This window comes from Spermophilus citellus (assembly GCF_964194105.1).
Source record: "Spermophilus citellus genome assembly, chromosome: 13".
In the NCBI taxonomy this organism is placed as follows: Eukaryota; Metazoa; Chordata; class Mammalia; order Rodentia; family Sciuridae; genus Spermophilus; species Spermophilus citellus.
Genome location: NC_138193.1, coordinates 58542765 through 58568158, shown reverse-complemented (window position 1 = coordinate 58568158; position 25394 = coordinate 58542765). Strand labels below are relative to the sequence as shown.

The window sequence follows — 25394 nt, the reverse complement described above, 5'->3', positions numbered from 1 at the left end:
CAGAATGATCTTCTGTACTGTTTGTCTCCAGCTGCACCTGCCTCTTCTCACACTTGAGGCATGCCCCTGCCTCAGGACCCTCTGCCTGGCACCCTCTTGTCCTGGGTGGCTACATGGCTGGCTTCTTCACCTTCATCAGGTCCTTGCTCCAAGGTCACCTCAGGAGGCCTTCTCCTGACCATTCTATTTGACCCTTGACCCTTTCTTCCCTCCCTCCAACCCTCCCTATCACTCTGTTCTTCATTTTTCTCTTTAGCATGTACTCCTTTCTGACAAGCTGAATATTGTACTCTTCCTTTGCTCATAGTTAGTTTCTTTGGCAGGAATTGTTTTTCTCTAGATTGTCAGTAGTGTATCCCAGAGTCTTAGCGGTGTCTGACATAGCAAGTGCTCAATAAATAGGTATTAAATGAAATGAAATGAAAGGCTACCTCTTCCCGTAGTGTCACTTTCTACTCCCCTAGGCTGTCCTCTCTGTTGAATGATGATCAGCTCTTCTGACCCCTCCCTCTAGAATTTTTTCCCTCTAAGCAGTCCATGGATGAGTTTGGATGAATCTCTCTATGGTTCAAAGACTCCTTTAGAAAATCTGATAAAAGCTAGGGAAACTCCTGGAATGATAACTAGACACAAACAATTGTTTTCTCGACAGCAAAATATTTTATGGACAACTGTAGCCCATCTGTACACCCCAGGTAGTGAATCTTAATATTAAATTAGAAAAGTCACTCTGGTAATAATCCTGCAGAGCTGACTCCTCTTCCTGCCCCCAATTCCCTTTTGGCTCCTTTCTCCCTTGACTAGAGAAATGGCCATGAGGTGTCCACAGCTCTCCCAACTTTCTCCTAGCCTCTCCTGCCTGGGAGCTGGCTCTGGAGCTTCCTTGAACCTTGGAGAATGGCACCTCGCTGTTCAGCCTTCTCTGTAGGCAAGCTCGTCATAACCCTCTTGCTGGAAAGTTTAGACCAGCTCTTTTCCCAGGAAATTCTGATTACAATTCCATGTTTCCCTAATATAAGTAGGAGAAAGGGAATAGAGTCAATCGCATCTCAACTTCTGTCAACGTGTCCCAGTCTGGCTCTGCCTGTTTTCCCCAAACTACCCTCTTCTATGCTTTCTCTGGATCCCTACATTGAAACCTGGTTTCTGTTGCCAGTTTTTATTAATCCAGGCTGCTTTTACAGCTTCCTCTTGACACTAGCCATCTCAAGTTTAGCTCAGGCCACTTCTGGGCACGGAAGTAGTGCATTAAGTTGTTCATAGTTCTGTTCTGCTCCATTTGTGGGCATTGGGGCAGGTCCTGTGTTCTCAGCACCTTTGTGATTTTGCCAGTACAAGGCATATAATATAGTATGTAAATATCAGATTGTTCTCTGGCTTAAGTACCTTTTCTTTCTCTAATTCTTTTAGGTTCTCTGCATCCTTAAGAGCAGGATTTCACAACCTACCACAGTTTAGCCTGTGGCATATGCTGCCTCTGTGATTCACCGTTCTTCCATGTGATCTCGTCCTTTCTCTCTAGCTGAAGTGAATATTAAAAGAAATGATTTATACTTGTTTCACCTAATTCCCTTGTCTCACCTTCATCCAGCTCCTAACTTAAGTTAGATACTTGTTTATTTATTTATTCAACAACTATATCTTGAGCGCATGCATCATGCCAACCATGGTGCCTGCCCCAGGGGTTCAACGGTAACAAAGGAAGAGAGGAGAGAGAAAAAAGAAAACAAAAATCCCTTCTTACAAGGTGCTTTCAGTCTACTAGTAGGCACAAAAATCAATCAAAAAAGTGAAGGAAAAAAATACAAAATTACACCTGGAAAAAAAAATACATGGTGGTATATGGAAAAAAATATGAGTATTTGTCAAGAAGGTAAAGAAACGCATCCCTAAGCTAGTGATGAGACTAGCCAGGCAGAGAAGGGGGGACAAGGAATGGCATCTCAGAGGGAGTGGCATGTGCAGAAGTCCTATGACAGGAGAACAAACTCTGAAGGACAGGGAAGGTGGTAACAGCAGAGATGGTTTGGTCAAGGATGTTGACCTTCATCCTAGGAACAACAGGTAGCCATTGGGAGGTTTCAAGTAAGAAGGTGAGACAGTCAGATTATATTTAAAAGATCATTCTAGTTGCTTTGTCAAGAATGGCTTGAGGGTTGGGGATTTAGCTCAGTTGGTAGAGTGCTTGCCTTGCACAGGGCCCTGGGTTCAATCCCCAGCACAGCAAAAAAAAAAAAAAAAAAAAAAAGGAATGACTTGAACCAAAGATCTCAGATCCGAATAAAGGCAGGAGACTAAATGTGAAAGTCAAAGTCAGGATGTCATCTGGGCAAGAGAAGCATGGACAAGAGTGGTGGCCATGGAGATGGAGAGAGTGAGTGAAACAGGTTCACCCAACATTCTGGAAGAAATATTGTCAGGATGCGGGAGTGGATTTAACACAGAGGGAGAAGGTGGTGTCAAAGCTGAGTCCTCCATTCTTGAACTGTGACTGCTGGAGGGATGAACATTAGGTTGGCACTGTGAGACTGCCCCGGGGCCCTTCCTAGCAACCTCACTCCTGCCTGTTCCTCTGTGTCACCGAGAATCCACTCTTGGCCTCCTGGGTTTATCTGTTCGGTTGCTGTACTGTGGGTTTCATCTTCTCTGTGGGGGTAGGAGAGCATGTTGGTCTACCCAACAGCCCACTTCCAAGAGCACTGTCTCTGAACCACATGCAACTCTGAAAGCATTTCCAGGGAAGGGTGGGCTGGCTTCATAAATACTAAGTGAAATTCTGTGTTCCTGCCAGACACTTTGATATATGGAGCAATGCTGGTAAGCGTCTGGGCTTTTCTTCTTCTTCTTCTTTTTTTTTTTAATCCATCTCTGAGCTATCCCCTGAATGGCTGTTGACAATTAGCTGCTAAGTAAAAGGAGGCACTTATTTTTATTGCAGCACCGACAGCTTTATGTTGACTCTTTAAAAGCCACAGGTCCTGTGTGTAAAGGTGAGTGAGGAGGGGAGTGGTGTGGGAATCAGGGCCAGGAGGGCTAGGGCAGGTGCAAACAGATCCCGTGGTTTCCGTATGGGACTCTGAGCCTGAGCAGTGTTTGCAAGCATGTGCTGATCTGGAAAGGAAAAGGGACGGTTCTTCCAACGCCGGGAGGAGAGGAGGCCTGGGGCTGTCTTGTCAGAGGCTCTGAGTCCTCGGTGCCGCCATGCCTCATATTCCCAGGATGCCGCGGTGGGAACTGGACTGTGGCTTTCCTGTCCTGGCGCTGCTCTCTTGCTGGGATTTCAAAAGGAAAACCCCTGGTCTCCGAAAGAAAGGTATTTCTTCCTATTTTGTGATTCGATTCTTCTGCCAGAAGACACACTTTTTTTCTCAGTTCCTTTTTACTGTCTTGTCAGGGATGGGGGATGCCCCTGGAACTGAGCCACTGGGACACGGGGACCAGTGCTGGGATGGCAGGTGGGGGTGGGGGAAAGACTGTCCTCAGGGTCTGGGGGTATGCAGGGGGTGGGGTATTTGAGTGATGACAAATACAGAATGAGATTGGGAGGGAGGTGACAGCTGATCTTTCCATCTTTAGTTCCCCAAATCACCTCAGGGTCCTGGTGTTTTCTAGCCCAACTTGGGATGGGGAGATGGAGCTGAGGATGGAGGATGTGCTGTGTACAGAGACTGGGCAGTTGTCCAGTCTGTGGTAATGAGATGTCACCCGCCTGTGGTTGTTCAGGGTGGGGTGGGTGCCTTCTGTCCAAAGCCGTTAGGTCTGGAGGGCTGGAGAGGAACAAGATGGACATAGTAGAACGGAAATGGGATGGCACGGGATGGCCAGAGGACTGTGGAATACGCACCAAGAATCTCCACTCCTTAGTCCCTCCCCTTGAGACTTGATGGTATCTGAAATTTTATTCTATAGACTTTAAACAAAAGGAATTAAAGCAGTAAATATAGGCCCACAGAGTAACTCTGACCTAAAGATAAATTCTTCATCTGAGTCTCAGTTTCTTCATCTGTAAAATGGAACACTTTGTGGGGCTCGGCGAGGACCAAACTAGATAGCACACATGGAAACATCTGAGGCAGTTCCCAGCACAAAATTAACTTAAAGTGGCCAATTATGAGGATCATGATATTACTTTTAGCAATTAAAATAATTCTATCACGTAGAGCAATTATAATTAATGAAATGTTATAATGGTTAGGATGGAAATGCCTATGTAATGGTGACTGGCTCAAAGTGGTGATGACTTCTGAGTAGGAGTTGATCAGACCCCCATCCTGCTGCCAGAGGGTAGTCAGCATGGAGCACCAGTCCCCTGAAAGAGTGGGTCCAGCCTACTAGGGCATGACACAGAAGTGGCAGCTTGGGACTTGCCTCTTCTTGTCCTTGGCAAGGAGAATGGCCTTGGAATAACTCCCGCCCCGATGTCTTCTTCCTTCAATGGCCTCTTCCTGTTTTCTTCTTGGGTTTTTCTCTGTTTATCTGTTTTCCCACATTTAGGCTTCTTCACATCCACTCAGAATCAAAGGGTAGAGATAAGGGTCTAGAGATCAGAAATCAGTACTATTCAGGCTTGGGTCTTTGGAGTTCCATTGAAGTTTTGGATTCCAAACTCCTCATATGTGATCTGAGTTGAAGAAGGACAAAACCTGATCTACACAAACTAAAAGTAACAAGAATGTTCTTTGTCTCATGGAAGAAGAGGCCCTGTGGTCCTAATGTAGCCCACAGTGGTGAGTTCTGGCCGGAGGAAAGAGCTTCAACTCATTTCTAGGCTGGAGATGTAGAGTTTGGAGTCTTTAAATATGTGTGATATTTATGAGATTCTGAGGAAGTTCATGAAAATGGGGACGGGAAGCCCTAGAATACTCTGGCATTTGGGGGACGGTGAGAAAGGACCAATGATCTGGGGAGGCTGAGAGGGAACACCAATGAGATAAATGAGGAACAGAGAGACCGTGGTGTACCCAAGGCCACACGAGCAAGCGTCTTGAGGAGAGGGAGTGATTTGCTTTGTCATATGCTGCTAATAGCAGCTGAGTTGAGGCCTGGACATTTGACTCCTGGGCTTAGAGCTATAAAGGCCATTGATCTCCAGACAAGAGCAGGTTTGGAGAAGTGCTGAATAGAGAAGGGGTGGAGACCTGGAGGAATGGGAGGCAGCAGGTAGAAATAGCTCTTGGTGGTCTGGTCCATCACGTGCCAATTTCTGTGCCAGGAGATAAAAATAGATGGTGAGCCAGACAAGCCGTCTGCCTTTGAGGAGCCCACAGTCCAGTGGAAGGGAAAGATGTTTAAATAAATCATCATAAAACTACAGGAGAGGCCATAAAAACAGAGGTGTGCATCGGGAGCTCCATTAGCTCAGAGGAAGGAGTGACCAGATCCCTTTGGAGAAACATCGAAACTCAGAAAGATTGGGTTTCCAGGTAGTAGATATAGGAGGAATGGCATTAGTGCAAGAGTTTTTAAGCACAAAGATCACCTTTCATTCTTTCTATCATAATCTCCAGCCACCAAGGAGCCTGGCACAAGGACAGATGCTCAGTTGGCATTTGCTGAATGATTTTGTGAATTCTGGTAGAAGGATTTTTCTAGAAACAGAACTGCAAAAGAAACCCTTGTAGGCTGGGCTCTGTGGCACACTCCTGTCATCTCAGCAATTTGGGAGGTTGAGGCAGAATGATAGTGAGTTCAAAGCCAGCCTCAGCAACTTAGTGAGGCCCTAAGCAACTCAGCCAGACCCTGTCTCTAAATATTAAAGTACAAAAAAAGGGCTGGGGATATGACTCAGTGGCTAAGGGCCCTGGGTTCCATCCTTGGTACAAAAAAAAAAAAAAAATAGAAAAGAAAGAAAGGAAGAAAGCAACCATTGCAGGAATGATGTAGATGTCAGCATCAAGAATAGAAAGTTGTTTGAAGCATATGTAGGATGGGATCCATATTGGGGAAAAGAAAGGTAGTATGGCTAATTCTAATGCTTGGAATTTTGTGAATCAGGCTATTTGGGTGCAGGTCGTTCATTTAAGAGCTGGGTAGGAGATTATTCTTTCATAAATTGACAAAGACCTAAGCTAACATAGGCTCTCTATATCAAAAGAATATAATTTATATTATAAAGATTAAGTCCCAGAGGAGATGGAAGGGATGGAGCAGACAGTTCAGGAAAGCGTCACTCAGGAAGACAGAACCCTTCCTTCCCCTGAGAGGACAGAGACAGAAGTAGAGGAAGGAAGGAGAGGCAGGACTGGGGGTGAGGGAGTACACTTGTCTTCTCCATTTGGAGACATAGAGACAGAGGAGACAAGATTACCTACTGACACAGAGGGGAGGGAAGGGGTGGTGAGCTCAAGGGGGTGATGACAATTTGGAACCAAGGTCTTAGAAAGATTGGAATTATAAATTTCCAGGAGATGGCAATGGCTTGCTCCTCATGGCTCCCAGGGGCCTGATGAAGGCGGTAGGCATGTTGGAGGAAAAAGTAATGTTGGGAAGTGAATTTCCTGGTGAAAACAACTCAGAGTGCGTGGAGGAGTGGAGGCTAGACACAGCAAGGCTGATGGTCTCCGCTGAGGAGAAAAGCCTGACTTCTCATCCTTATATTATGTTTGGGTTTTCCCCCAGGTGAGTCCTGAAGACTCCTGGATCCCAAGTTTTAACTACTCCAAAAGACATCTGCCTGGCCCCCTAAGGGCCGACCACTCTCTGGACCTCACAAAAAAACTCCTCAAAGGGAATTTCCCAAATACCATGTGGTCTGTTTTAAGTCAGATCATTTTAATTGTGTCCTTCTCATTTGGTGGAACTCTCTCTTCACCTCCTTTCACGTACAAACAGAAACCTAATTCTGTTTATGGACATTCTCTGGTTGTCTCTCGCCATTTTTTGTGTGGTCCTCTCATTTCCATAACTGGATGGTAAGCTCGTAGAAAGCAAGAATCAGGTCCTACATGTCTGCAGAGATGCCTGCTAAGGTTTCAACTAAAGAAATGCCAAAATACTTGCTTAAGGACAAGTTAATTCATTAAGTAATTCAGCATAATTTGCATCTACCTTGTGCCAGACATTATGCTAAATATTGGGGACAAAACGAGACCCTCTCCCTCTCCTGGCCTCAGGGGGCTTCTGATCTCCTGCAGCACATAGGCTCGGTGTAGGAAGGAATGGGACATTCGAGAAGGGAGGCAGATGCACAGAGTAGGGATGTGGACTATCTATCTGGGGGACTTGCCAGCAGAGACCAGCCCTATTTGAGAGGGGCCAGGGAAAACACACAGAATCCATCAGACAGGGAAGGGAGAGAACAGGCTGGGCAGCCAGAAGAGACTGTCCAAGGACATGGAGACTGGAGAGCACTGTGTTTTGGTAACATCAGGGTGAGGTGCCTTTGGGGCATGACAGTAAGTCACACCAAAAATGTTGGTGGGTGCCAGGCCAACCTGAGGAATGCCAGCCTTGGCTTTCACACTTGTACCACAGGACTATTTAATCTAACTAAGTCTCACTGAAATGCAGTGAGACAGACAGCAGCCCAGACGATCTGGTTGGAATTAGACCCAACATTCTCACCTTCCAGCACTTGGGACATGATGGGGAGTGGGGCTTGGAGGAGCTCCCAGGTTTGGAGGAGCAAACTGAAGACCACTGCTGTGGCAGTTGGAGAGCTAAATGATTATTCAAGCCCAGTGGAATGGTGTTGCTCGGGTAGAGCAGTGATTCAGGAAGGTAGGGAGCAGGAGGGTTTTGAAAATGGTAAAAAGAAGAAACTGTGGCAGTTTGGCTGCAGTGAAGGCCAAGAGGACACGGAAGATTTGAGAGCCTGGTATAGCTCTTTATAGGTGGAATCCACCTTAATTAGACTCGGGATAGAGCATTTCAGCCAGAGATAGAATCATGAGGAGAACCTAGGATCTTTGCAAACCAGTGTCCTGGGGATTGAAGTGCCAGGGGGAACAGAGTCCTGGTTGTAAAAGAAGTAGGACCAGGCAAGACAGAACTGAAGCCGCAGCCTGTCTTCTGAACCCTCAGGACACTAGGGGCCTGGAGCTTGATGGCAGAATAGGTACACAAGAATTGTGTTCATTTAGAAACTCATTTTGTTACCCATGATGGGTGGGGGAATTCCAGATAGCCCAGTGCTATTGGGGCTGGGGTGACACTGGTCCATGCTTGCTCTGCTGGAGGCAGTGCAATTGGAGAAAAGATTTTTTGGAAAGCAATTTGCATAACATCAGGTCATAAAAATGTTCAAACCACTTGACCCTGTAATGCTTCATGTGGGAGTGTGCCCTCTGGCAACAGTTCAAAAGAATCAAATGGGAAGATGGCGGCGGGAAGTGAGTAAGCCGCTCCGTGCTCCGCGCCACCGCGCCCGCAGCGTATGTTGCCGCGTCTTAAAAGATGAAGTAAAGATCATTAAAGGATATCTGTCGACAAAGACTCAGCACCATGTCAAGAAAGGGGCCTAGGTGGAGTGAATCCGCCACAACTCCAGCCAAGGTGGAGTGAGTCCATCACGACTTCAGCGCGAGCAGTAAGGCTGCAGCCCTCGAGCTGCCTGGCTCCCTCGGTCCCTTCTCCTTCTCCTCTCCGCCTTTCTGCTTTGCTTCTCCCCCACCGTCTCTCCTCCCACGCTCAGTCCCTAAATCTAGATCTCAATTTCTTTCCCCCACCCCGCCCGCTCTCCCACGTGTCCAGTACCCGGCCCGCGCGGGCCCCGAGACGCTGCCTCCCCTCCCCCAGCCCGCACCCCCTCCCAGGGGGTCCTAAAGGCGACAGCTGGGCCGCCACCACGCCGCCGCCGCCGCCGCCGCCGCCGCCGCCGCCACTTCCCGCGGAGCACCATAGAGCAGACTCTTCACCGCGCGAGTGAGCTGCCGAGTTAAATGGAACAGCTGATAAGATGAGTGACCATTTAAAATCTAAGTGATCCAACATGGCAGCGGATGCGGAGAGATCAAGTCTCTAACCCCTTCAGCTGCGTGAGCATAGGGAGAAGTAAACTGTCAAAATAATGTTCGCTCAGGACCACTAGGCACTGTTGAGCTGAAGGGGATCCCGGGCAAACAGTCTGCCCCTCTCAGAACACACCGAGCCCGGATTGGGCTACATTCTAGTTCTGTTTCGCCTGCTTCTCGTGACTCAGCACTAATGATCCCGCTGAAATAACTAGTCGGCCCACCTGAACTCACAGAGGTAAAAGCCAACTGAGCATGATAGTCAGACCCAGGGTATCCCTCTGCTGACAACAGAGGTCCCTTGCACCAGCTACCAGGGGAGTTGCTACCTGAGGGCAAACAAATTCGCTGGGGGTCCTCAGCCCCAAGCCCTACAAACTTAGCGTCTGAGGGAGGCAAACAGAAAGGGTGTGCCCAGGCATCCATGGAAACAGGGCTCCCAGGAGCAGCAGACCCGGCGTGTAGCCAGTATTGTGGCGAGCGTCACAGGTGAGCGGGGCCTGGCTTGAGGAACCACAAGAGAAGGCCCTAGGCACTCAGGATTGCAGACCCGCACAGTCTGAGAAGAAGAGCTAAGGAACAGTGATTGGTTCCCACCCATCAAGAAGAGAAGCCTGGCCCAGTGGGCATAGCTCCACCTACTGGAAGAGAAGTTAATTGAGCTCTATGACTGCATTTATTATTATTATTATTTTTTTAATGATTATTATTGATATTTTTTTAAATTTTATTTTCACTTTTTGTTGTTGATGTTGTTGTTGTTCTTCAACTTTCTTATTAATGGTTTCAATTTTTTAATTCTTTTTATTCTATTATTATTACTATTATTTTTTAAACTTTAATTTCCATTTGTTTATTATCATTATAATTTTTTTGTTTTCAATTTTTATTTTTTCGTTTTTTCTTTCTTTCTTTTCACATTTTTTCTTTTGTCTTTTCATTTCTTTTCAATTTTCTTATTCCCCCTTTCTTGAATTCTACCTGCCTACACTCAATCTCTTTAGTGACTTCTTCCCTTCGCTTCTAATACCTCTCCTCCCAAGCATCAAATAAATTTATAAGAGTAAACAGTAACTCAGCAGTCAAACAGAACAAGAAGTATCATGAGCATAAAAGAGCAAGGAAGAAAAGGAGTACAAACAATGCAGGACAGCCTAAATATTCAGGAGGACCTAGAGTCATCAGAAAAATGGTCATATAAAGAACTCAAGGAACACCTTAGACAGATGGAATGGAACCTTAAAGAGGATACGAGACAGCAAATTCAAGCAGCGAAAGAACACATTGAGAATGAATTACATAAACAGATAAAAGAAGAAGTTAAGCATCTTTATCAGGAGATAGAGATTATAAAAAAAAATCAATAATTCTAGAAATGAAGGAAACGATAAACCAAATTAAAAACTCAATCGAGAGTATCACTAACAGAGTGGAGCAAGTAGAAGCCAGAACGTCAGATAATGAAGACAAAATATATCATCTTGAAAAGAGTCTAGGCTGGTAAAAAATCACGAGAAAAACATCCGGGAGATTTGGGATAACTTAAAAAAACCAAACTTACAAGTCATCGGGATAGAGGAAGGCACAGAGATTCATACCAAGGGAATGAGTAACCTGCTGAATGAAATAATTACAGAAAACTTTCCAGAAATAAAAAAGGAAACAGATATACAAATTGTAGATGCATACAGGACACCGAGCACACAAAATCACAGTAGACCAACGCCAAGACACATTGTTATGAAGATATCCAATATACAGAACAAAGAGAAAATATTAAAAGCTACAAGAGAAAAGAGGCAGATTACATTTAGGAGTAAACCAATAAGGTTAACAGCGAATTTTTCATCACAGACGCTGAAAGCGAGAAGATCCTGGAACAACGTATTTCAAACACTGAAAGACAATGGATGCCAACCAAGAATTCTGTATCCAGCAAAATTAAGCTTCAGGTATGACAATGAAATAAAAATCTTTCATGATAAACAAAAGCTAAAAGAATTTGTAGCCAGAAAACCAGCATTGCAAAGCGTCTTGAGCAAAACTCTACACGAGGAAGAAATGAAAAACAATAACCAAAACCATCAGCGGGAAGTGCCTCGGTAAAGACAGAGGACGGGGGGAAAGCTAATCATGGAGAAACAAACTAAATTAGGGGAAAAAAAGAGATAAATAATCAAACATGGCAGGAAGTACAAACCATATATCAATAGTAACTCTAAACGTTAATGGCTTAAACTCTCCAATAAAGCGACATAGGCTGGTAACATGGATTAAAAAACAAATCCAACAATATGCTGCCTCCAGGAGACACATCTGATTGGAAAAGACATACACAGGCTCAAGGTAAAAGGTTGGGAAAAAATATACCACGCACACAGTCCTCGTAAGCAAGCAGGGGTGGCCATTCTCATATCGAATAAAATCGACTTCAAGACTAAGTTAATCAAAAGGGATAAGGAAGGACATTATATACTGTTAAAAGGAACCATTCACCAACAAGACATAACAATTATCAATATTTATGCACCAAATAATGGCGCTGCGACGTTCATAAAACAAACTCTCCTCAAGTTCAAGAATCAAATAGACCACAACACAATAATCATGGGTGACTTCAACACACCTATCTCACCATTGGACAGATCCTCCAAACAAAAGTTGAATAAAGAAACTGTTGACCTCAATATCACAATCAATAACCTAGACTTAACTGACATATATAGAATATATCAACCATCATCAAGTGGATATACTTTTTTCTCAGCAGCACATGGATCCTTCTCAAAATTAGACCATATATTATGCCATAGGGCAACCCTCAGTAAATATAAAGGAGTGGAGATAATACCATGCACTTTATCAGATCATAATGGAATGAAACTGGAAATCAATGATAAAAGAAGGAAGGAAAAATCCTACATCACATGGACAATGAACAATACGTTACTGAATGATCAATGGGTTACAGAAGACATAAAGGAGGAAATCAAAAAATTCTTAGAGATAAATGAAAATACAGACACAACATATCGGAATCTATGGGACACAATGAAAGCAGTTTTAAGAGGGAAATTCATCGCCTGGAGGTCATTCCTCAAAAAAAGGAAAAACCAACAAATAAATGAGCTCACACTTCATCTCAAAGCCCTAGAAAAGGAAGAGCAAAACAACAGCAAATGTAGCAGAAGGCAAGAATTAATTAAAATCAGAGCAGAAATCAATGAAATTGAAACAAAAGAAACTATTGAAAAAATTAACAAAACAAAAAGTTGGTTCTTTGAAAAAATAAACAAGATCGACAGACCCTTAGCCATGCTAACGAAGAGAAGAAGAGAGAGAACTCAAATTACTAACATATGAGATGAAAAAGGCAATATCACAACAGATGCTACAGAAATGCAGAAGACAATTAGAAATTACTTTGAAAACCTATATTCCAATAAAATAGAAGATAGTGAAGACATTGATAAATTTCTTATGTCTTTGATTTGCCCAGACTGTGTCAGGAGGATACACACAATTTAAACAGACCAATATCAATGGATGAAATAGAAGAAGCAATCAAAAGACTACCAACCAAGAAAAGCCCAGGACCAGATGGGTACACAGCGGAGTTTTACAAAACCTTTAAGGAAGAATTAATACCAATACTTTTCAAATTATTTCAGGAAATAGAAAAAGAGGGAGCTCTACCAAATTCATTCTATGAGGCCAACATCACCCTGATTCCAAAACCAGACAAAGACACCTCAAAGAAAGAAAACTACAGACCAATATCTCTGATGAACCTAGATGCAAAAATCCTCAATAAAATTCTGGCGAATCGGATACAAAAACACATCAAAAAAATTGTGTACCATGATCAAGTAGGATTCATCCCTGGGATGCAAGGATGGTTCAATATACGGAAATCAATAAATGTCATTCACCACAGCAATAGACTTAAAGATAAGAACCATATGATCATCTCGATAGACGCAGAAAAAGCATTTGACAAAGTACCGCATCCCTTTTATGTTCAAAACATTAGAAAAACTAGGGATAACAGGAACTTACTTCGACATTGTAAAAGCTATCTATGCTAAGCCTCAGGCTAGCATCATTCTGAATGGAGAAAAATTGAAGGCATTCCCTCTAAAATCTGGAACAAGACAGGGATGCCCCCTATCACCACTTCTATTCAATATAGTTCTCGAAACACTGGCCAGAGCAATTAGACAGGCGAAAGAAATTAAAGGCATAAAAATAGGAAAAGAAGAACTTAAATTATCGCTATTTGCAGATGACATGATTCTATACCTATAAGACCCAAAAGGGTCTACAAAAAAACTACTAGAACTAATAAATGAATTCAGCAAAGTGGCAGGATATAAAATCAACACACATAAATCAAAGGCATTTCTGTATATCAGCGACAAAACTTCTGAAACGGAAATGAGGAAAAACACTCCATTCACAATATCCTCAAAAAAAATAAAATACTTGGGAATCAACCTAACAAAAGAGGTGAAAGATTTATACAATGAAAACTACAGAACCCTAAAGAGAGAAATAGAAGAGGATCTTAGAAGATGGAAAAATATACCTTGTTCATGGATAGGCAGAACTAACATCATCAAAATGGCGATATTACCAAAAGTTCTCTATAGGTTTAATGCAATGCCAATCAAAATCCCAATGGCATTTCTTGTAGAAATAGATAAAGCAATCGTGAAATTCATATGGAAAAATAAAAGACCCAGAATAGCAAAAACAATTCTAAGCAGGAAGTGTGAATCAGGTGGTATAGCGATACCAGATTTCAAACTATATTACAGAGCAATAGTAATAAAAACAGCATGGTACTGGTACCAGAACAGGCGGGTGGACCAATGGTACAGAATAGAGGACACAGAGACTAATCCACAAAGCTACAACTATCTTATATTTGATAAAGGAGCTAAAAACATGCAATGGAGAAAGGATAGCATCTTCAACAAATGGTGTTGGGAAAACTGGAAATCCATATGCAACAAAATGAAACTGAATCCCCTCCTCTCGCCATGCACAAAAGTCAACTCAAAGTGGATCAAGGAGCTAGATATCAAATCAGAGACTCTCCGTCTGATAGAAGAAAAAGTAGGCTCCGATCTACAGATTGTGGGGTCGGGCTCCAAATTCCTTAATAGGACACCCATAGCACAAGAGTTAATAACAAGAATCAACAAATGGGACTTTCTTAAACTGAAAAGTTTTTTCTCAGCAAGAGAAACAATAAGAGAGGTAAATAGGGAGTCTACATCCTGGGAACAAATTTTTACTCCTCACACTTCAGATAGAGCCCTAATATCCAGAGTATACAAAGAACTCAAAAAATTAGACAATAAGAAAACAAATAACCCAATCAACAAATGGGCCAAGGACATGAACAAACACTTCACAGAGGAGGACATACAATCAATCAACAAATACATGAAAAAATGCTCACCATCTCTAGCAGTCAAGGAAATGCAAATCAAAACCACCCTAAGATACCACCTCACCCCAGTAAGATTGGCAGCCATGATGAAGTCAAACAACAATGAGTGCTGGAGAGGATGTGGGGAAAAGGGTACTCTTGTACACTGCTGGTGGGACTGCAAACGGGTGCGGCCAATTTGGAAAGCAGTATGGAGATTCCTGGGAAACCTGGGAATGGAACCACCATTTGACCCAGCTATTGCCCTTCTCGGACTATTTCCTGAAGACCTTAAAAGAGCACACTACAGGGATACTGCCACATCGATGTTCATAGCAGCACAATTCACAATTGCTAGACTGTGGAATCAACCCAGATGCCCTTCAATAGATGAATGGATTAAAAATGTAGCATTTATACACCATGGAGTATTACACAGCACTAAAAAATGACAAAATCATGGAATTTGCAGGGAAATGGATGGCACTAGAGCAGATTATGCTTAGTGAAGCTAGCCAATCCCTAAAAAACAAATACCAAATGTCTTCTTTGATATAATGAGAGCAACTAAGAACAGAACAGGGAGGAAGAGCAGGAAGAAAAGATTAACATTAAACAGAGACATGAGGTGGGAGGGAAAGGGAGAAAAAAAAGGGAAATTGCATGGAAATGGAGGGAGACCCTCATTGTTATACAAAATTACATATAAGAGATTATGAGGGGAATGGGATAACAAACATGGAGGGAAATGAATTACATACAGTAGATGGGGTAGAGACAGAAGATGGGAGGGCAGGGGAGGGGAGGGGGGATAGTAGAGGATAGGAAAGGTAGCAGAATACAACAGTCACTAATATGGCAGTATGTAAAAATGTGATGTGTAACCGATGTGATTCTGCAATCTGTATTTGGGGTAAAAATGGGAGTTCATAACCCACTTGATTCTAATGTATGAAATATGATATGTCAAGAGCTTTGTAATGTTGTGAACAACCAATTAAAAAAAAAGAATCAAATGTCTGTTTACCTAGCCAAGTGTTAATTAACTAAGTAATTAATTAGACATAATGCATGTGTGCTACATACACCCCAGGAGGGTGGAGAATGTGTGCACTGTGGCAATGTTTATAATAGTAGTTATTTTAAATGTCACAATGGTTTAGCACAGTATGAGACAACCCTGTGTGGCCATTATGCTTTCATGCTCTCTGACACAAGCAGAATTCAAAATGGGTTGCTTGCTGTCATGGTTTACTGCACGTTCCCAGGAGTTTATTGTCTGGGCTTGAATTCTGACGGTGCCGTGTCCTATATATGAGCTGGCAAGTTCACTAGCATGTCTAAGCTCAGTGTCTTTAACGTAAAATAGATTCAAGATTAAATAATAAAAGGTGTACAAAATACTTGGTACCATCCTTAGCACACAAGTACTTGGTAAACTCTAGCTGTTGTTTTAAATATATAAATATGTGGGTGAATAGAAAAAAAAAAACCTGACAGAGACTGCCCCAAATTTATAGCTTCAGGAAATATAATGAGTAATTTGTCTCCCGTGTTTTGGTTAGTATCTTTGCACTGAATTCTTTAAAGCCACAGGCCACACAGAAAAGTAAGCAAAGCACTTTGATCTGTCAGTTGATCTAGGAAAGGTCCGAATGATGGGCTTTGCTCTCTTTCCAGCGGTGTTTGGCCAGCGCTTGGATGAGACTGTGGCCTATGAACAGAAGTTCGGCCCCCACCTGGTGCCCATCCTGGTGGAGAAGTGTGCAGAGTTCATCCTGGAGCACGGTGTGAATGAAGAGGGCATCTTCCGCCTGCCCGGCCAGGACAACCTGGTGAAGCAGCTGAGAGATGCTTTTGATGCCGGGGAGCGGCCCTCCTTTGACAGGTGCGTGGCCCTCTCCTCTGCCTGGCCCGGTGAGAGGACCTCTCTATTCCAGTTGAGCCATGGGCCCTGCACAGACACTTCCAAGAACTGTGGCTTACAACAGAAAGAGCCTTTTGTTCTCTTCACAGTTTAGAATTCAGGACCTGTAACACAGTCAAGAGAGTTTGCTGTTATTTATAGCAGAGATGATGTGAACCCGCACTAGAGCCTTCTGGGATAAGTGACATCCAGGATACAGGGAACAGGATGTGCAGAGTAGGGCAGAAAGCTGGAAACTACTCTAAAGCCACCCTTTGGGAAGATAGGAGCTGAGCCTACAGGCGCGCAATATAGCAGGGAATGTACTGTATCGAATGATTTGTCTTTTTTATTGTTGTTTCACTTTAAACGACCCAGTTTTTGTTTGTTTGTTTGTTTTTTACTATTTATGCTGTTTTTCTCATTTCTTTGTTTTCTTCATTCAGTCTGTGGGTGTTTTCTGTGTTGGGGGCTATGACAGGTAGTGGACAGTGTATAATGGAACAGGATTCTGGAAGCAGGACTTCAGAGAGGAGGCTGGCACAGAATCTTGGAAAAGGCAATGAATTTCTGAACTAGTGCAGTGAAAGGCAAGGGGTGGGGGCTGAGGGCTCTACATGACATCCCAGAACTGAGGGACTTTGGGAGATTGATGGATGTGGGTGGTGAAGGAGAGGCCCCAGTCAAACCAGAGTCCCTAGGTTCTAATAAAGACAGCGGGATGAACTGCCACATGGGAGCATTCAGAGACTGCCGTCCTGCAGATTGTCAGCTGATTATCTTTCTGCCATTTTTCTTGGGAACCTCTCATTGTGTTTCAGCAATAGTACATTTCCCAACCTGACTGTGCCTAAAGGCATTTTTAGACAGTGACTAAGCAGGGTATTTTTTTTTTTTTTCAGAATCCCTGTGTTAAGGGAATGGGCCCGCCCTAGATTTCCTGAGGTCAGCCATGGAGTATAGACAGGGCTCCAGGCCAGCTTGTGTTCTCCTTTTGAGGTAGAAAGTTCAAAAGTTGCAAAAGGGGAAGTTCTCAGAAGATGGTGCCAATAATAGGCTATCAAGAGCAAAACCAAAAAGAAAAATATACTCACAAATCCAAGATGTAGCTTTACAGTCAGGTACTCATGGTGTTCTTGTTTCTGTTGCCTCAAATGTCTCCCTTCTCCTGTCCCAATCCACCCATCCTCTCCTTTGTCCAGGAGTTGCCCTCACCCAGTCTGATCTATAATCCCCATTGCTGAAACCAAGGAGATTCTCAGGTTGTCTGTACCTCTTACCACTTCAAAGCTTTCCAACATACTCCCAGAGTTTTCTTTGAGGAACAGCAGTTTTTCTTAACATGAAATAAACATTTCTTCACTAAAGAGCTTCAAAGACAATCATATTGTCACATAAGGTTTTGGTCAATGACAGACCACATATACAATGGTGTAAACCATACAGTCTAGGTTTACAACATAGGAACATCTAGGATTGTGGAAGTACACGCTATGATGTTTACACAATGACTAAATTGCCTAATTACTCATTTCTTATAACACATTCTTGTTGTTAAGCAACACATGACTGTATATGGTAGGTGAAGATTTATTTTCCCTTACAGCTCTGCAGAATGAACACACTAGCCCTTGGAAGCCATGGGTATGAAAAATTTTCTTAATGGGCTACATATTAAATATTTAGGATTTGTAGGCTAGATGGTCATTGCCACAAGTAGTACATGATGTTCTTACAGTAAGAAAGCAAAGACAATACATAAATGTGGCTGTGTTCTTCTGAAATTCAATTTATGGGTACTGGAATTTGAATTTTATATAATTTTCACGTCATGAGATTTTTTTAAGTTTAATATTTTTCATTTGTTCTTTTTAGTTATACATGACAGTAGAATGTATTTTGACATATCATACTCGTGGAGTATACTTCCTATTTTTGTGGTTGTACATGATGTGGAGTTACACTGGTTGTGTATTCATATATGAACATAGTAAAGTTATGTCCGATTCATTCTACTGTCTTTCGCCTTTCCATCCCTCCTTCCTTCGCCCATTCCCAGCTTTTCATTCCATTAAACTTCCATTCCCTGTACCCCCACCCCACCCCATTGTAAGTCAGTATCCACATGTCAGAGAGTACATTCAGCCTGTGGTTTTGGGGGGTTGGTTTATTTCACTTAGCATAATAGCCTCCAGTTCTATCCATTTACTGGCAAATGCCATAATTTCATTTGCCTTTATGAGAGAGTAATATTCCCTTTTATATATGGACCACATTTTCCTTATATATTCATTTGGTGAAGGGCACCTAACTTGGTTCCATACCTTAGCTATTGTGAATTGAGCTGCTATAAACATTTATGTGGCCATGTCACTATAGTATGCTGATTTTAAGTCCTCTGGGTATATTCTGAGGAATGAGATAAATGGGTCGATTGATGGTTCCATTCCAAGTTTTTTGAGGACTCTCCATACTGCTTTCCAGAGCAGTTGCTCCAATTTGCAATCGTACCAGCAATGTATGAGCTTACCCTTTCCTCCACATCTTCACCAACATTTATTATTACTTGTGTTCTTGATAATTGCCATCTGACTGGAGTAAGATGAAATCTCAGTGTAGTTTTAATTTTCATTTCTCTAATTGCTAGTGATGTTGAACATTTTTTCATGTATTTGTTAATCATTTGTATTTCTTCTGTGAAATGTCTGTTCAGTTTCTTAGCCCATTTATTGATTGAGTTATTTGATTTTTGGTGTTAAATTTTTTTGAGTTTTTAATATATCCTGGAGATTAATGCCCTATCTGAGGTACAGGTGGCAAAGATTTTCTCCCATTCTATAGGCTCTCTTCATGTTCTCGATTGTTTCTTGCTGTGAAGAAGTTTTTAGTTTGATAGCATCCCATTGATTGATTCTTGATTTTTTTTTACTTCTTGTGCTTTAGGAGTCTTGTTGAGGAATTTGGTTCCTGAGCCAACATGATGGAGATTTGGGTCTACTTTTTCTTCTAGTAGGTGCAGGGTCTCTGGTCTAATGCCAAGAAACTTGTTCCACTTTGAGTTGATTTTTGTGCAGGGTGAGAGACTGGGGTCTAATTTCATTTTTTTTTTTACATATGGATTTCCAGTTTTCCCAGCATCATTTATTGAAAAGGCTATCTTTTCTCCAGTTTATGTTTTTGGCATTTTTATCTAGTATGAGATAACTGTATTTATGTAGGTTTGTCTCTGTATTTTTTATTCTGTGCCATTGATCTACGTGTCTGTTTTGCTGCCAATACCATGCTGTTTTTGTTACTATAGCTCTGTAGTGTAATTTAAGGTCTGGTGTTGTGATACCTCCTGCTTCACTTTTCTCACTGAGAATTGCTTTAGCTATTCTGGGTCTCTTATTTTTCCAATGAATTTGATGACTGCTTTTTTAATTTCTATGAAGAACATCATTGGAACCTTAATAGGAGTTGCATGAAATCTGTATAAAGCTTTTGTAGTATGGCCATCTTGACAATATTAATTCTGCCTATTCAGGAACGCAAGAGATCTTTCCATCTTCTAAGGTCTTCCTAGTGTCCCAGATATTTTAGAATGCTATATTGCTTTTCTCATTTACCTATAATTATTTTTATTTCACTCCTGATTTTCTCTGCTATTGATTCGCCATCCAATAGCATATTATTTAGTATTCAGGTGTTAGAGTAGCTTCTATTTTTTTATTTTATTATTGATTTCTAATTTTATTCCATTATGATCTGATAGAATGCAAGGTATTATCTCTATTTTTCATATTTGCTAAGAGTTGCTTTGTGAACTAAGATATGGTCTATTTTAGAGAAGGATCCATGTGCTACTAAGAAGAAAGTATATTCAGTCATCAATGGATGAAATATTCTATATGTGTCTATTAAATCATAATTAATTAATTGTATTTTTTAGTTCTATAGCTTCTTTATCTAGGTATTTGTTTGGAGAATTTATCTAATGGTGAGAGAGGTATGTTAGAGTCACCCAGTATTTTTGTGTTGTAGTCTATTTGATTCTTTTTTTTTTTTAATTATTTTATTGTTGGTTGTTCAAAACATTACATAGTTCTTATTATACCATATTTCACAGATTGATTCAAGTGGGTTATGAACTCCCATTTTTACCCCGTATACAGATTGCTGTGTCACATCAGTTACATTTCCATTGATTTACAAATTGCTTTTCTAGTGACTGATGTATTCTGCTGTCTATCCCATTCTCCACTGTCCCCTCACCCCTCCCCTCCCCTCCCCTCCCCTACTCTCTCTCCATCCCCTCTACTATAAATCGTTTCTTCCACTTATATAATTTTTCTCCTACTCCTCCTTTCCTCTTATATGTAATTGTGTATAACCCTGAGGCTCACCTTCCAGTTCCATGCAATTTCCCTTAACTCTCACTTTCCCTCCCGCCTATCATCCCTGTTTAATGTTATTCTTCTTCTCCAGCTCTTCGTCTCTACCCTGTCCTTGGTTACTCCCCTTTGAAATTGAAAGATTTGTTTCATGTACATAGATGCTCCATTGTTTGGGGCTTAAATATTTATGATTGTTATGTATTATTGATGTATAATTCCCTTAAGCAGTATAAAATGTCCTGTTTTGTCCCTTTTAACTTTGGCTTGAAAAAGTTTCTATACTTATCTGATATAAGTATAGAAACGCCTGCTTGTTTACAAGAATCATGTGAATGATATGTTTTTTCCCATCCTTTTACCTTCAGTCTGTGGATGTCTTTGCTTATGAGGTGAGTGTCTTGAAGGCAGCATATTATTGTCTTGTTTCTTAATCCAATCTGCTAGTCTATGTCTTTTGATTGATGAGTTTAGGCCATTTACATTCAGTGTTATTATTGAAATATGATTTTTATTCCTTGTGATTTTGATTTATTTCTGGATTTTAATTTGAATTAGTTTCTTCTTTGATTGATTATTGTTCTAGTGTAGTTTCTCCCTTTGCTGGTTTTCACTTTTATTTTTTATTTCTTCTTCATGAAATATCTTATTGAGTATGTTTTGTAGTATAGGCTTTCTAGTTGTGAATTCTTTTAACTTTTGTTTATCATGGAGGTTTTTATTTCATTGTCAAATCTGAAACTTAATTTTTCTGGGTATAGTATTCTTGGCTGGCATCGTTTTCTTGCAGAGCTTGGAATATGTTATTCTATGACCTTCTAACTCTGAAGGTCTGTATTGAGAAATCAGCTGAGATCCAGATTGATTTCCCTCTAAAAATAACCTGTCGTTTTTCTCTGGAAGCTTTTAACATTTTATCCTTATATTGTATGTTAGGCATTTACATAATTGTTGTGGATCTGTTGTTATTTCGCACATTTGGGGACCTGTAAGCTTTCTGTACTTGATTTTCCATTTCATTCTTTAGGTTTGGGAAATTTTCTGATATTATTTCATTGAAAATATTGTACATTCCTTTGACTTGTGTCTCTGAGCCTTCATCTATCCTGATTAATCTTAAATTTGGACTTTTCAGGTTATCCCATATTTCTTGGAAGTTCATGGTTTCTTAATATCTTTTTCCATGGTCAACTTTCTTTTCAAGATTAGATATTTTTTCTTCATCACCTGAAACTGTCTTCCAAGTGATCTAGTCTGCTCTTAATGCTTTCAACTGAATTTTTAATTTGTCTTATTTATTCCTTCATTTTGAATATTTCTACTTGATGTTTTTTAGAATCTCTTTCTCTTTCTTGAAGTGATCTTTCACTTCCTGTATTTACTGCAAGATTTCACTCCTTATATCATCCCTTACCTTGCAGATCAGTTTAACCACGTACATTCTAAACTCCTTCTCTAGCATTTCTTCCACTGTGGTGTCAATGGATTCTGTTATTGGTGTATCTTTGTTTGTTTGAGATGATTTAGTTCTTTCTTTTTCATGTTGTTTGAATGTCTACCCATCTAATAGTATGAATGTGAGGCAGTAGAGTTTCTACCCTGTGGATTTATAATGTCCCTGAAGGTTTCCAGTATATTACCATTTATGGGGAGAGAAATAATAACAGCAACCATGCAAACAATATAAAGCATTAAACCAAATATTCCTGCTATGACATCTACAATGTTAGTTGTCACAAAAAAACAGAAATAATATGATCAGTTATTGCCTACAATAAGAACAGTAAGTTTGCAAAAGGGTTTACAATTTTAAATGGTGAACAGGAAGATAATAGAAGTGATATAGGATGTGATGATTGTGAGGGAGTAGGAAAGAAGATAGAAGTAAAAAACTAAAGGAAGAGTAAAAGAGATAAAAAATATAGATTGGCTGTTAGCAGAAGAAAAGGGAAATAGGTTAGAGAATAAATATATATAGAGTTACTATATGTATATATATATATATATATATATATAATTTTTAAAAAATAAAAATAAAAGAATACAAAACAAAACTGAAATATACTAATCAAACATTCTAGTTCTCAAAAAATGATCCATGAACAATGACTGGTTTCAAAATCTAGAAATGGGAAATAAAACAAATATGAATATGTATAAATGTCCATGAACCATTAAGGTCACAATTAAACACAGAAAAAAAGGGGGGGGGAAGGAAATTAAAAAAAAAAACCCAGATGAAAAGTTAAAGAATTCTACCCTCTGGATTGATTGGAGTGGTAATGTCACAGGTGGAATTCCTTGAGGCAGGGTTTAGGCTTAGGTGGATTCCAGGCTCTTTACTGAATGCCAGCTGGTCTGGAGATTTTAAATTGGTGTACCTCTGGGGCCCAGAAATTGCCAGTCTATGCTGGAAGACTGCACCCCAGGGACCTCCCCTGGGTTCTACTTGTGTGGTGGAGGAGCCACTATGTCACCTACAGATCCCATATTTCCTGGTCTTGGATTCAGTCTCCAAACTCAATCTGTCCCACCCCTGCCCTTTCGAATTCCCAGCCTATCACGTGTCTCCTAGCCCATCCTACAAACAACCAGATTGGGGTGGCGGGGAGTCAGGTGGGTTTCCATGACCAGTTGTCCCCTGTGTAAACTTATCCCCATGTTTGATTTTCTCCTGGTCACTTAGGCACACTCTATGTCACACAGTTTGGGTTTGATCTCTAAACTCTTCATACCCAGACACATTTCAGGCCTCCTAAAAATTTAGGTTTAATTCCCTTGTCCTTCTACTTGGCTCATGGGGGAACCACCCTGGCTGGTGCTTCTGGCCGTGGCAGCTGTGGTACTAGGATTTCTTCCTTATTTTATTATACCCAGCCTCCTGAGTCTCTGATTTGCTTTCAGAATCCAGTTTTAAATTCCAGTAAAGTCCCCCTCACCATTTTTTGGTGCTATTGTTCATCCACCTTGCTGAGAAGCTACCTGTCTGCTTTCTTGGTTTCATACCACAGAGCAGCCTCAGGAAAGCAACCTTCTCCATTCTGACATCTTGTGAGATAGTCTTTGAGCTTTTTTTACCTCAATCATTCAAACACATAGAACTCATTTTCAGCTTGCAGGGGCTGGGCCAGATTCGCCTTCCAGGCTGTGGTTTGCCAACCTCGGCTTTAAATAGAGAAACTGAACCACAGAGCCAGTCTCTTTCACTCAATCACACAGTCATCTGAATGTTGTCCCAGCTCCTACAGTGGGAACTCCTCTCCTTACCCTCCAGCCACATGCCATCTGTCTCATGGTGTAACTCCTTGACACTTCTCAGAGGTGCTCCTTCATCTGACAAATCACCTATGGCTCCCCAACCCTGGCTCGGGTTCCCTTTCTATACTTCCATATGATATACTTCCTGAGCCCATCCACTTCCTGGGTCCCGGGCTTCCCATTTCATGGCTCTAACCACACATCATGGTAAGGACCTGGAAACACTGATGTCCTTCCAGCTGTGTGGCCAGTGAGGTCAGGGATCCTGTGTATCTCTTGGATCTAAAATCCTCGTGCTTGACAAGAACAAAACAAAAGAAAAAAGTCCTCTCGTTGCTTATCAGTTGAATGGATTATTGAGGAAATCCATGAATGAATCTGAGAGTTACTTTAAGCACTCTGGGAGATTTAAGAAGTCAGTGGGTCAAAGATATAAAAGAGTCAACACATAGAAAATTAGAGACAAATTAGACTGCAAATTGTTAGATCTAAATGACTTGAGGAAAGAAGAAAGCAGTAAAAACAAAATAGTTGAAAATGGTTTAGTGAAAAAGTGGACCTTGAATTTAACTTTGAAGCAGTTGGGTGGAAATAGAGGGGGAAAGTGTACAGGGTTGGGTTCCAGAAGGAGGAATAAGTAAAAATGTGTGGGACTCTACAGTTTGCAACTTTCCCTAGGAACTCCTGGTTGTACTCAGGGTGGAGGTGAGAAGAGTTCTGGAGAGTCAAGGAGTGTTGCTTATTTTCTTCCAGAGACACAGATGTGCACACCGTGGCTTCTCTCTTAAAGCTCTACCTCCGAGACCTCCCAGAGCCAGTGGTTCCCTGGAGTCAGTATGAGGGCTTCCTTCTCTGTGGGCAGCTCATGAATGCAGATGAAGCAAAGGTTTGTGTCTCCTTAGTTCAGTTGTCCTGCTTTAGAACAAAGTGATTGGTTTCCTGAACACTCTTATGGCAGGAAGCAGTGAATCAGTGGGACCTACACCCTTTGGTGAGATGCTTTGTCAAACTGGGTCTTCCACTGCAGCATAATGACAGATGATGCCTATCATGGTGATTGGTACCCAGCCTTCTCTAAGGAAGGTAATGCACCACAGTCAGTTATCTAAGAATCACTTTTAAAATAATGAGAGAAGGAGAACAGACCTGAGAAGGCTTAAAAGCTCTGTAGCCTTGCTGAGACCTGCTGGGACACAAGGACAGGCTGACCAAGCCAGAGGGCCGGTGCAGGTTTGGGCTGGTTAAGCTCTGTGATGGCAGTGGATATCAGGAATGGTTGCTGGAGGAAAGCACATGCCAGGGAGAGGAAGGACAGGAAGGTTTGCTTTGAATTTTTTTTTCTGTGATAGCTGACCGTGGGGTCTGGAATCATCATCTGCAGCATCATGCTAGTGAGAGTACATAAGTTCACCAGCAGGAGTTTTGATCTTATGCAGATTGTTTCCATAGAGGTCTCACAGTCCACT

General features: G+C 41.5%; 1 protein-coding gene across 4 annotated transcripts in view; it reads left to right on the top strand.

Annotated features, from left to right (window-relative positions):
* Window positions 1–25394, top strand: part of ARHGAP25 (Rho GTPase activating protein 25) — a 95474-nt gene that overhangs the window by 52846 nt on the left and 17234 nt on the right. For 3 of the 4 annotated variants that reach the window (XM_081264894.1, XM_081264895.1, XM_081264896.1), the window contains 2 exons: window positions 16072–16279; window positions 24682–24814. In XM_081264894.1, coding sequence (XP_081121020.1) covers window positions 16072–16279; window positions 24682–24814 — 341 coding nt within the window. Of the gene's footprint in view, window positions 1–3048; window positions 3314–16071; window positions 16280–24681; window positions 24815–25394 lie in introns of those variants that run through there. The other variant, XM_081264897.1, reaches the window with a different exon arrangement.